The sequence below is a fragment of the Lissotriton helveticus genome, chromosome 11 (assembly GCF_964261635.1).
Source record: "Lissotriton helveticus chromosome 11, aLisHel1.1, whole genome shotgun sequence".
Lineage (NCBI taxonomy): Eukaryota > Metazoa > Chordata > Amphibia > Caudata > Salamandridae > Lissotriton > Lissotriton helveticus.
Window position 1 is genome coordinate 680,493,806 of NC_136072.1, and position 13,080 is coordinate 680,506,885.

Genomic DNA, 13,080 nt, shown 5'->3' on the forward strand with positions numbered 1-13,080 from the left:
GAAGGGTTAAGCAGGGTGGGTTGGCATTCACATTAACATTTTAATTGATTTAAAGTCCAACCATGTTGTGACAAGTTTGGTAAACTGATGTTGGTATGTCCTGGCACAAATTTAAATATGTTTATTTTCCCCACTCCTATTGGACCTTTTTGGCAATAAAAAACTCTTGACACTATCTGTGTCATGGCCTAATACATCTACATGTAATCAGAGTGTGATGGAGCCACAGCTATCTCAGGCACAGCTGCTGCTTTCAGGAGGCTATTTCTCCCCCACACAATTCAATGCCAATGGTACAATGTTTACTATATTAACATGCTATTTTAAAAACTTTGAGGCAGAGTAAAATGAAAGCAATATTCTACAAACCATATAAAGGTTTCAGAACACTGACACAGAATGGGAGGTACCCATTGACAAACGATGCTCTCAAGTGACACGCTGTGTATCTACATAATATAAATAATCAAAGCTTATGGTTTATTTTTCCAATTCGAACACTCAAAAATTCACATGTATGTAATATTATTTACATTTGTAAAATGCACTAGTGACCCAACAGCAAACGTGACAGGATACGAATAGTGAGACAATGATTAATTTACTAATCTTTAAGCCAATTGTTCCACAGCTTTCTAAAATTCAATGGAGTGAATGCTGCATGTAGATATCATGGCATGGAGTGAAACACAGAGCAGTGCAAAACAGCATTACTTGCCTGAACCACATGTACCTCCCACTTGTGAATGAACTTTGGGGAATGCATAGCTCAGGTAATTTTTTACCACACGTCAGTCTGTCTGACCTGCACCAAAACCTTTAAAGTTAGTGCTGGATCCTACCTTCCATGGTACAATATATGCATTTTATGCCCCTATTGCTGACAATACAACGTTTAGAGCTCTTCTTTTGCGAATCTTGTTGCATTTTCATGAACCATCTATTACAGGTGGAGATTTTAATTGTGCTATGAACTTTAGCTTATGTTGCTCAGTCCAGCATAAAATAAGGGCAAAGCATGCATATAAAACCTTGGCTTTAATCGAGACTTGGTGCAAGCAACAAATATGCCATAGCTCTATATAGAGTGATTACTTTGTAATGCACAAACTATATACCCAAACTGTACCTTGCACGTGATGCCCAATCTATTCCTGCCCATATATGACACAGTACTTACAAGACACATAATGGACAGGAGTACAATCCTAACACCATATCAATAATGATAAAATATTGGCTATTGATGAGGTCTGTTCAATGTTTGGCACTATAGTATGCAATTATACATTGTTTTATAATGCTGAAAGGGTATTTTATGTATGTGTATGTATATATGTATATATATTTCATCAAGCTTTATTAATTTTTTACAAGAACACATTAGCTATATATATATATATATATATATATATAATATATATAAAGATGGCTAAAAAGGTAGATGTAGCAGTGATACATTTTGTCATAATTCAGTTCGTTACTTTGCTGTTATACTACTTCAATAATGTTCACTAATGAACTCATCTGAAATGTTAAATAAATCAAATTACACAAACAATACAGCAAGTGAGCAACGTAAACAATCTGCATCAGATAAATCTCTCCACTTACCACTGTGCATCCATTATACAAATTATGTTGATCTTTGTGAGCATGAGCACAAAAGTCCATGCATGCGGTCACGCCTGCAAAGGGGCGCCCTTCTTTCAGACCCAAACGGCAGTCTATTGCTGCCTCTTCGCTTTTAACCTGAGGGAGGAAATCAAGATTACATTTGGAGAAATCATGGTTTTATTACTAAAAACACACATGAGCAAGGAGAAATATCAGGGTTGTCTACTATAAACATTAATATTTTATGGGAATGAAATGGTTACTTACCTGTTGGAGCAGTTTTGCAGCTTGAAGACTTCCTGAATTTTCATGCAGAGCATTATTCAATCATATAGTGTCTGGGTCCAGAATGGTATTTATTCTCTACCACCGCCCCTCTTTTTAGGTCTCGCGTGGCGTACTGCGCACATGCGCAGTGAAGCTCGCGAGATTTTATGTTTTAGGTGTACTTCACTAGTGAGGGTTAAGCCCCGCCCCTCTTCTCCATTGGCTGGCCTCCTAAACGGTGGCCAGCCACTGGAGAAGAGGTTCTAGTGACGTTCTTCTTTCTCTTTTCGCCCTGTTCCTTTCAGACTGGGCTCCTTGACTTACTGCTGTGGTAAAAGGTTTCTTATCTTCTTTATGGGGCGTCAGATGGCCCATAAAGAAGATAAGAAAACTTTTACGCCAGCAGCAAGTCAACCTGAGCCCGTCTGAGTGGGACGGCTCTAAAAGAGGAAAGTCTACGTAATGGTGGGCGGGCGCTCGTTCAATCTTGCTACACAGTAAAATATGCTTAAATCGGACTATGCACATCGCATCCTTGAGGCTTCTCTGACCTTGGAAGGAATTGTCACCATTGGGTTGCAGTACAAAGAACGAGGCCGGTTTGAAAGCATTTGATGAGTTGGTTTACCACCACAGACCCCACCGGCAGTACAGTCCCCCTTTTTTAAAAAGAAATTCTTTTAAATACTTTATTTTTCTGGTTTTTATACAGAAACAAAGCAGCAATGATACAATGCAGTCAGTAGAAACAGCAATGATGGAGTGTCATCGTGGTAGAACAGCACAACACCTGCACATATAATTACAGCAGCAACTAATGCAATGTGGTCCAGCAATAAAAATGCACATTATACACAAACGCACCATAACACAATAAGTCAAGGATGAAGATGAAGTACCCAAACTCCAGTGAGAGAGATCAAGCCAAACATCAGGAAGGGCAGTATTACCACGAGGACCCCACATGGAGACCTCCACTCACATCTAGAAAAAGCCCCTAACCCACCCCCTCCGGGGTAATGCCAGCCACCATCTGTGAATCTTGTGTCATCCCACATCGGGCTATGTATTCCTTTTATCGGCCCCAGATGTCCACTGGCCTGGATGAACTGGGAAGCAAAGTACAAAATTCCGCACAGTTGACATTGCAAAATGCCAAGCTTCTCAGCCAGGACTGAAGAGTGGGGGCAAGTCTGCTACCCCATAATAGTGCAATCTCGCGTTTAGCCAAGAGGAACCCCAGGGCGGCCAGCCTACGAACCTTCCGAGGGAAATTAACAACATAACCCAGTAGTGCAACGTCTGGAGTAGGCAAAAGCTGCATGGACAGTATGTCCCCTAACGTACTGTGTACGCTCGTCCAGTACTGATGAATTTTAGGACATGTCCAAGCAACGTGGGAAAAGTCTGCAAAGGGAGATAAGCATTTCTGACAGTGGTGTGGTCTGGAATTGTCTATTCTATGGGAGTGGGCGGGAGTGAAGAACAGCCTGCGGAGAAACTTAAAATGGAGTAGTTTGTGTCTGCTGTTCAGGGAGATTTCACCGGTGGCCCTGCCGCACTGCTCCCATTGGTCGTCAGAGGTAGGCTTGCCCAAGTCGACCTCCCAGGCCACTCGCACCCTGGAGTCATCCACAGGCCTAATCACGCCACACTGTCTATATAGTTTGGAAATCAAATGGGCCCCAGCTGGGTTCTGCATCAGCAGCGTCAGGGGAGGGGTAGGTTCGGGGGCAGAAGGAAAAGAAGGAAACACGGTCCGAAGCGAGGACCGCACCCGGGTTAGGACAAAGGAATCTATAAAGGTACGCTCACTAAAACGGGCCTCTTCCGACATCGAAAAAGCATGCCCGTCGGGGAATAAATCACCGAGCGTACGAATCTGGAATTTCTCCAGGGTGCGTTGGACCAAGGCCTCCCCAGTAATCGGGAGCAAGGAAGGATTAGGCAAAGGTAAGTCAGGAGAAAACAATAAGTCAAACCCCACCAATCTACGTAGTCTGTCCCAAGCCCAGCACGTGGTAGAGACCGTTTGAACATCTCGCGGGTCCTGAGGTTTGCCCGAGGGTAGGAAAGTAAGAAGCTTGCGTGGGAGAACCAGATCAGCCTCTGGTTTCAAATATGGAATGCGTGCGTCCGGGTGGAACCATGCATATGCGTAGCAACACTGCGCAACCAGGTAATACAAATGAAAATCAGGTACCCCGAACCCACCTCGGTCATATGGCAAAGTAAGAATCTTCCAGCTGACACAGGGAGTCTTGTCCCCCCATATTAATCGCAACAGTAGTGAACCAAACTGTAGAAAGAATGACTTGGTGATAGGGATGGGAATTTTGTTAAAAAGGTACAGTAACCGGGGCAGAATGACCATCTTAATAATGGCAACCCTGCCCACCATGGATAGCGGGAGACGTAACCACTTCGTGACCTGTGTCTCTAACAAGCTAATTGTTCTGCCATAGTTAAGCCTGATCATCGTAGCAGTGTCAAGTTGAATATAAACTCAGAGATATTTAATCGCGTCATCACACCATTCCAGCGGAAACTCAGACGGCCAGGCAGTGGGGCCAGCCGTAAGAGGGAAAATAACGAATGTATGCCAATTAATACTAAGCCCAGAAAACCTTCCGAACCTAACAATTTCCAAAATCAGGGGCTCAAGGTTGATATGAGGCATCCTGACATAGAGAACAGTGTCATCCGCATTCAAGGAGATTAAAAGGGGGCCTGTACGAAATTGCAGGTCACGGTGTAAGTGATTCTCCTGGAATTGGCGAACTAAAGGGTCCATGGCCAAAATGAAAAGGAGCAGAAATAAAGGACATCCTTGTCTCGTGCCGCGAGACAAGGGAAAAGGATCGGAAAGAGTGCCGTTGAGGCGCAGTCTGGCCGTTGCGTTAGTATATAACAGAGCCACAGTAGTGACAAAGTACTCAGGCATGCCCATATGGCGCATGACCGATAGGAAAAAGGGCCATTCGAGGGAATCAAACGCATTTTCAGGATCTAGAAGGATAGCAGCGGCATGTGTGGAGGGCTCGATTCTATGCAAGACCGTATAAGTTCCTTAGGTTCAAAGAAGTGGACCTGAGCGGGACAAATCCCGACTGCGCCAGTGAAATAATAAATTCCATCAATAATGACAATCTGATCGCAACAACCTTGGCCAAAATGTTATAGTCTAGGTTCAATAGTGATAATGGCCTTTAGGAGCCACACAACTTGGGGTCTTTCCCCGGCTTGGGCAATAGAATGATCACCGCCTCCCAAAATGTAGGGGGAAGAATACCAACTGCAAGTGCCTCGGCGTAGACCTCCACTAAGCGCGGCAGCAGGATATCCTTATACGCCTTGTAGAAATCGGCAGAAAAACCATCGAGACCCGGTGCCGAAGAGGAACGTAGTGCATCAATGGCCTCGACAATGCTATCTGGAGTAATGGGGGTCAGGAGAAAGTCCTGCATATGTCATTCCAAATACACCAAAGTGATCTCAGATAAATAATCCCCCTGTTCACTTAGGTCACCCGACAGCCAAGACGTATAGAGTGATTTATAGTAGGAGAGAAAGTGGCCGCAAATATCCAGAGTGGAGTGCAAAGGGGTACCATCGGGGCTAGTCATTGTAGTGATGTAGGCAGAGCCACGCCGAGGACGCAGAGTGTTGGCCAATAGCCTACCAGGACGCTCGCCTTCACCATATCACCGTGCAACATGATGCTTACTAAGGAACAATAGCTCCCTTTCGGCAGCTTCTCTAAATTCCAATAACAACTCCGACCGCCTCGACTCAGTAGACGCAAGGGGCGAAATGAGCACATTACCATCCAAGGCGGCGATATCTCGCTCGATACGGTTCAAAGTGGAGCGGAGGTCACGCAGGACACCAGCGTGTTTAGAGACGCATACTCCCCTGATGTAAGCCTTAAAGCCCTCCCAATAAACCGCCCACGTGTCAACCGACCCGTTGTTTAAATCGAAATAGTCCTCGATAGCCCGTCGGATCTCTTCATTAAAAACAGTGTCCAACAAGGCACGGCCAGGAAACCGCCATTGCCTCTCATAACCACCAGCCCTGGGAATGTTCAACTGCAGGACCACCGGAGAGTGATCTGAAAGCATGCGGGGGAGGGTTAGGACAGCATCAAGCCAGCCCGCCACCCCAGGGGAAACTAACCAGTAGTCAATCCTAGTCCAAGTGTTGTGAAATCCTGAATAGTGAGTGAAAGCGGGGAGGTGTGCGTGCGTTTGAATTACAACGTCGACTAAAGAATACTGAGCGCATAGGTATCTGAGGGCCTGTCAGGCACGGGGTTTGGCATCTGGGGAAGCAGCAGTACTGTATCTGGCGGGGTCCATCAGGAGATTAAAGTCCCCTCCCATTACCAAGAGCCCGGTGTCAATCGAAAAGAGAGGAACCTGTAAAGCTTGAAAAAAGGACGGGGAGTCAATATTTGGGCCATATATCCCCACCAAGGTAACCTTCTGTCCCATCAGCAAGCCAGTAACTATCAAAATGCGGCCATCGGGATCCTGGCTCGTGATATAGAGTGCAAACTGGACCCTTTTATGTAAAGATGGAAACCCCTCTTGCGGACCTGCTGTATTTGAAGAAGAACCTATAAAGCCCCAACTGGAGGCAATTGAAGCCCCGTCTGCATCAGAAAGGTGAGTCTCTTGCATAAAAACTATATCGATCTTGTGACGAGCAACATAATTGAGAACTTGCCTACGTTTTCTGGTGTTATTCAGACCACGCACGTTCCATGTCATCAGTGAAAGCCCGGAAGGACCGGGTACATTACCTAGCTGCAGCATTGAAACTGCATCGGGACAATCCAAGCTTTGTGTGCATCTGATCCAAACCACAACATAACCATAGATACCGGAAATCTGCATAAACCATTAATGTGAAGATAACAAACCCCCCCCACCCACCACCCAACCTATTACAGACCCTAAAGAGGCAGACCCAAGTATAGCTAACCCTGCACATGTGCGATGGAAATCTAAGCGTGCCAAAAGGAGCAGGCGAGGCACAGTGGAACAAACGAACAATAGAAAACATAATGGTATTCACCATAGGGCATGGCAACGCCACGCCGGTCGGGCAACACAGCAATCAATAACAAAATGAAGTGCATATGACTGATGAGAAAAACATTAGTAGGACACCTTAAAGGAGCAAGGAAACAAAAAGCGGTCAACCAGTCCCGGGTTGGGAGAAAAGATCCACACTTGACTGACGTCTGCAGCGGCGGGGAAGCAGATCCCGGCCCTCCAGATGCAGGCATGTGGTCCTTCTTGTAGTCTCGGCAGAACTCCTGCACCTCAATTGGAGTGTCGAACACCCGTGACCTGCCGTTTATGTCCACCCCAAGTCGAGCTGGGTAGAGCATGCCATAGCAGAGACAAGTTCTTCAATGTTGCCTTGACCCCTTGAAATTTGCGCTTAGCTTCTTGCACTACGATGGTGAAATCAGGGAAGAAAGATAGCTTGCTCCCTTGCCACTGGACATTTCCCAAGTCGCGAGCAGCACGCAGGGCAGTGTCTCTATCTCAAAAGTTCATGAGCCTGGCGATAATGGGTCTCGGAGGCAAACCAGGTCTAAGACGTGGGCCCAACGATCGATGGGCACGCTTGACCATGAATCCCTGTGTGAAAGATTCCTTGCCAAACAGGTCGGTGAGTAGTTGTTCCACAAACGTGTACATACGGCCGGTGGCTGTCGTCTCCGGGACACCAAGAATACGAATGTTGTTTCGGCGACTCCTGGCCTCCAAATCTTCATTCTTAATAGCAACATCCTTAAGGATCTTTTCGACCCTTTCCAGCCATTTAAAAGAGGAGGAAGCATCATCCTCAATGTCCGACACCCTGGACTCTACTACGTCTAGTCTACGATCATGCACCTGTATTTTCGTGCTCATATCCGCCAGTTTTTTATCTAGATCGTCGAACAGGCTGTCCAGAGCCTTAAAACCAGCCCTCATTTCAGCCAGCAGGGCCGTGGCAAGGGGGGCTGAGCATTCAGCATCCTGAGGGATTGAGGTCTCAGCGGACTGATCAGCAGGAGCATCCGTCACAGTGCCCGTCGCTCTATCAAACTGGAGCTTGCTCTGTTTAGGGTCCTTCTGCACCATTATCGCGGAGTGTGGAATGTGGACCAGTCGTGAATAGATCGATTAGAGCGCCGCTGCACAGACCAAACTCTGAGCGGGGATTCACTGAGCTGGTGGGAAAGACTCACCCACCAGGGACAAGGTGTGCAGTAATGAGAGTCCGAAGGAATGTGACGAAGGAGAGGTGACAGGTAACACCTGGACACAAAGTAAGGGCAGCCCAGCGATACCAGCGTTAGTGACAGTTTAAATCAGAGGGCGTCTGAGATCGGCAAAGGCATCCACCACCAGACCACGCCAGGGAGTGCAAAGATCACAGGATACCATCCAGTAGCTGGCCACAAGACAGCGCCGGCGTCGCAAGAGATCAAGGCCGGGCGTACACACGCCAGGCCCGGGCACAGTGCAGGAGTCGGGCAGGTAAGCCGAATCTGGGTTCCGGCGGCTGCAGGGGACTTAGGCGTCACAGCGATGTCCGAGCATGGGCAGGAAAGCAGAGGCTCAGGTGCGGGCACAACGGCAGAGGTTCGGTACATCGGCCGCAGGAACAAGCCAGCCCAGGACAGCGAGGCCGGAGCGGGCAGCAAGGAGTTGGGAGTGAGGGCATTGTTTTAGGCCACTCCTCAACCAGCGCCCCCAGGAAGGCCCCCCAACCAGCAACAGGCAGAGCCAAACACACTGGGGAGCAACCCCCAGTGCGGGCCCCAACACCCTACCAGCAGCGGAGCACCCCCGAGGCGCCGAGGGGAGAAGTCAAGCAAACCCGCACCGCCACAATGTAGCCCCCACACTCGTCCCACACCCATGACCCGGATCCTCCCGCGGCCTACCCTCCCAAGCCAGCAGGCCCCAGCAATCCAGGCCCCGGTCCCCGAGCAAGCACGAGGCCTCGGAGCCCGAAACCCGCTCGAGGCCAGGGGGTCCGACCGGAGGGGGCGGCGGCAAGAGAGCGAGCAGCGGGAGGGAAGCCGGACAGGCAGAAATGCTCAGCGAGGCCGCAACAGGGCAGCAATGGGCATGGACTCACCACACTCTCAGTCGTGCCGTGTTTTCAAGATGTAGGTCGCAACTCCGTCACAACCTCTGCAGGCATCGGCGCTCCCCACGGGCACATCACGCCACCTCTCCGGACCTCCAATCGTGCTCCCCATGGTCCCGGGCACTGAAGAATGGTGTCCGGTTGCAATCGAAAACAGTATATGAAACAGTAGAGGCATTCAGTCTAGTTTCTGGGGGAAGTGAGTTCCATATCCTGGGCGCCATCCTACAGAAGGATCATTTATAAGTTTTCTTCCTGTTGTATCTTTGCCATTTCAGTAGCAGGTTTTCAGCACTTCTTGAGGCTCTTGTCCCACCCGAGATCGTCAATTTCTGTGCGAGGTAGTTTGGTGCTTTGTGGTGTAATGCCTTATGCGTCTTGTATGCTATTTTTAGGTGAATTCTGGTTTCAAGCAGTAGGCAGTTCAAGGCTTTTACGTCTGGGGAGATATGTGAGCTTCTTTCCGAACCAGTGACGAGTCTCGCTGCTGCATTTACTGAGGCTCTTAGGGGTGCTGTTGTAGCTTTACGAAGGCAACACAAAGATACACTTCCGTACTCCACCCGAGGGATAACTAGCACTTGACCTGCCAACTTGAAATTAAATGTTTTGGTTTTATGTACCTTTTCAAGGGCCTGAGATCCAGGGTGGGTCTTCGTGACACGTCTGCTTTGGGTAGCAGGAAGTGCACTGAGTAGACAATTTCTATTGCCTTCTTTTTAAGTAAGTATGCCGCTTCCTTCTTTAGGTGCAGAATATCCTTGCAATTTTGATGCCTCAATCATGGTTTTATGTTGCATGGCATTTTTATGAATTCTGCTCTACATCAGTCATCAGTGGCAGATAATATTGAGTATCCATTAGTCAGATGTAAAACCTTCCCATACCTTGCGGATTCTGTCCTTTAAAGGTGCTGGTGTGGTGGTGCTGGTGTGCCATGTAGTAACTTGGTGGCGTGAGCAGATCCACATGGTGCTGCTCCTCTTCTGTGTGTGTATGGTTGCAAAAGGGCTGCCTTTGTGTCCTGTGTACTGCCACTGTGTTGCAGTGTTGTGGCTTGGTTGCTGTTTGGCAAAAGAAGCATGGGAAGTCGTTGAATCTGCACCCCCTTGAGATGACATTCCCCTACGAGAGGTGGCTTTTCTTCTGAACTTATTCAAAAACTGTGAGGTGCCCATGGATTTTGCAGACAAATCTTTTTTTTATCCGTTGGAGTGAGGGAGTCACTGCTGTTCCAAACAGCGATTCGTTCATGAAAGGCATATTGACCACTGCCACCTGCAACTCCTGCTTTAAACTAGACACTTTCAGCCAGGCGTGGCTCCTGTGCATAGGTACCTACTGGCGTTGTCCGCAGCTTCCAGGGCGGACTTCAGACTAGTCTAACTTATTGTCTTCTCCTCCTGGACTAGTGTCCTCCCTCTTTCTGTTAATGCTCAGGAGGCTGTTGGGAGGAGCCTCTCCATTTCCTGCCTCTGCTGGTGGGTATACCGTTTTAAGAAGAGAGTTGGAAATTGCTATTTTCCACTCCACCATTGCTGACCCTTACATCCTCCTGCCCACCAATTCCACCCACTTACTCTCCCAGTCTGGTGGTGAGCTCACCGATGCTGGTGAGTTGGCTCTCTTGTGAGCTGTGGCTACCATAATAGAGTCAGCTGGCACTAATCCTCTGATGGAGGCTGGACACATGGTGGGGCATTTGTAATGTACAAACGTGGAGAAGCAACCTTTGAGATTGCTGGTTCCTTGAAGACCTCTCTTCCTTGGTCCAGAACACTAAGCAGCATCGGGAGGAAGTGGTTCCTTCATTGACACATTAGCAGGGATTCCAGAAGAAAACACAATTGCCCTTGTTCCTTTTCCTTCTTGATACTGTGGGTGTCTGCTACAAGCTTCACCACAGCGTTGCACTCACTGATGTTATCCAGTGGTGAGGGCCTTGTGGGGTACGAGTTAACACTCTTCCAGTGAGTTCAGATAAGCACCTGTCAGTCGTTTGAAGGTTCAGCCTCAAAGATACCCTCTTAGTACTGTCCATCATAGACCGTCATAGAAACTAAGGACCTCTTTCTGCGGTTCAGGTGCTGCCGGCCATTGCAACTCTTGTTCCTTGGCTTTGGTCTGGTCTTCAGTCCAAAGTTTGACTTTGAGCTATGTTTCCTTATAGTGTTTGAGAGGAATTTTGTATTCTTTCAAGGAGTCGTCAAACTCCTTCCTCTTGATGATTGCAACCATTTTGGCTTTGAGCATTGTTTTTTCTTTTCGACATCGAGAGCTTTTATTTTGGCGTTTGTGTAGAGTGCCGGTGCCCTCTTCCTCCATGACAATATATCCCTTTTTGGGGCCAGCTTTTCCATCCTGTACTCTCAATCAATCAATCAAGAATTTGTAGGGCGCACTACTTACCCGTGAGGGTCTCAAGGCGCTGGGGGAAAAAAGGGGGGGGGCTACTGGTCGAACAGCCAGGTCTTGAGTAGCCTCCTGAAGGTCAGAAGGTCTTGGGTCTGTCGTAGGCTCAGTGGGAGGGTGTTCCAGGTCTTGGTGGCGAGGTGGGAGAAGGATCTGCCGCCGGTGATTGTTCTTCGGATGCGAGGGACGGTGGCGAGGGCGAGATCAGCGGGAAGGAGCTGGCGATTGGGGATGTAGAAGAGTCGTCTGTTGAGGTAGGCTGAGCCAGTCCTGTGGAGTGCCTTGTGTGCATGGATGAGGAGCTTGAAGGAAACCCTCTTGTTGACTGGGAGCCAGTACAGGTTTCTCAGGTGGGGGGTGATGTGGCTGTGGCATGGTACGACAAGGATCAGGCATTCAGAGGCGTTTTGAATGCGTTGCAGTTGTTTGATGAGCTTGGCCGGGGCTCCCGTGTAGAGGGCGTTTCCATAGTCGTCTGCTACTGACGAGGACCTGGGTGACTGTTCTTCTTGTATCTGTCGGGATCCACCTGTATATCTTGCGGAGCATGCACAGGGTGTTGAAGCAGGAGGAGGCGACTGCGTTGAGTTGCTTTGTCATGGAGAGTGTTGAGTCAAGGATGACTCCCAGGTTGCGTGCGTGGTCGGTGGGTGTCGGGGCTGCTCCCAGTGCCGTAGGCCACCAGGAGTCATCCCAGGCTGAAGGGTTGGAGCAGAGGATGAGGACCTCCGTCTTGTCTGAGTTCAGCTTCAGTCAGCTGATCTTCAGCCAGTCTTTCCTTCGTGGAGGTTGGATGTGGCGATGAAGGGGTCCTTAAGTGAGGCAGAGGACCAGTTGAGTGTCGTCGGTGTAGGAGATTATGTTTAGGTTGTGCTGTCGGGCGACTTGTACGAGCTGGGCCATATAGATGTTGAACAGTGTCAAGCCGAGGGATGATCCCTGGGATACGTCGCAGATGATCTTGGAGGCTTCGGATCGGAATGGGGGAGGCGGACGCTCTGGGTTCTGCTGGAGAGGAAGGAGGTGGTCCATTCCAGGGCCTTGTCTCAGTTCCCTGTGTCGTGGAGGCTTGTGCGTGGTGTGCCGTGGCATATGGTGTCGAAAGCGGCGGAAAGGTCCAGGAGGATGAGGGCCATGGACTCACCATTGTCTAGCAGGGACCTGATGTCGTCGGTGGCGGCGATGAGGGCAGTCTCGGTGCTGTGGTTGCTGCGGAACCCTGACTGGGATGGGTCCAGGATGCTTTTTTCTTTGAGGTATCGGGTTAGCTGTCTATTGACGATCTTCTTGATGACCTTGGCTGGGAACGGAAGCAGGGAGATGGGCCGGAAGTTGTTGAGGTCTCTCGGGTCCACCTTGGGTTTTTTGAGTAGGGCGTTGATCTCGGCGTGTTTCCAGTTCTCTGGGAAGATTGCAGTCTCGAAGGAGAGATTGATGACGTTGTGCAGGTGGGGTGCGATGGAGCTGCTGGCTTTGTTGAAGATGTGGCGCGGGAGTGGGTCTGACGGGGAGCCGGAGTGGATTGTGCTCATGGTCCTGATGGTGTCATATATGTTCACGTTGGCCCAGGCTGGCAGGGGGTTGTGGTCGATGGTGTGCAGAAAATCTGATGTGTTGCTG

At 48.9% G+C, this 13,080-nt stretch overlaps 1 protein-coding gene across 1 annotated transcript in view; it reads right to left on the reverse strand.

Moving 5' to 3' along the window:
• The window catches only part of TET3 (tet methylcytosine dioxygenase 3), a 386,815-nt gene that overhangs the window by 76,973 nt on the left and 296,762 nt on the right, over positions 1 to 13,080 (reverse strand). The window contains exon 9 of the mRNA XM_078666542.1: positions 1,615 to 1,752. Coding sequence (XP_078522668.1) covers positions 1,615 to 1,752 — 138 coding nt within the window. The remainder of the gene's footprint in view (positions 1 to 1,614; positions 1,753 to 13,080) is intronic.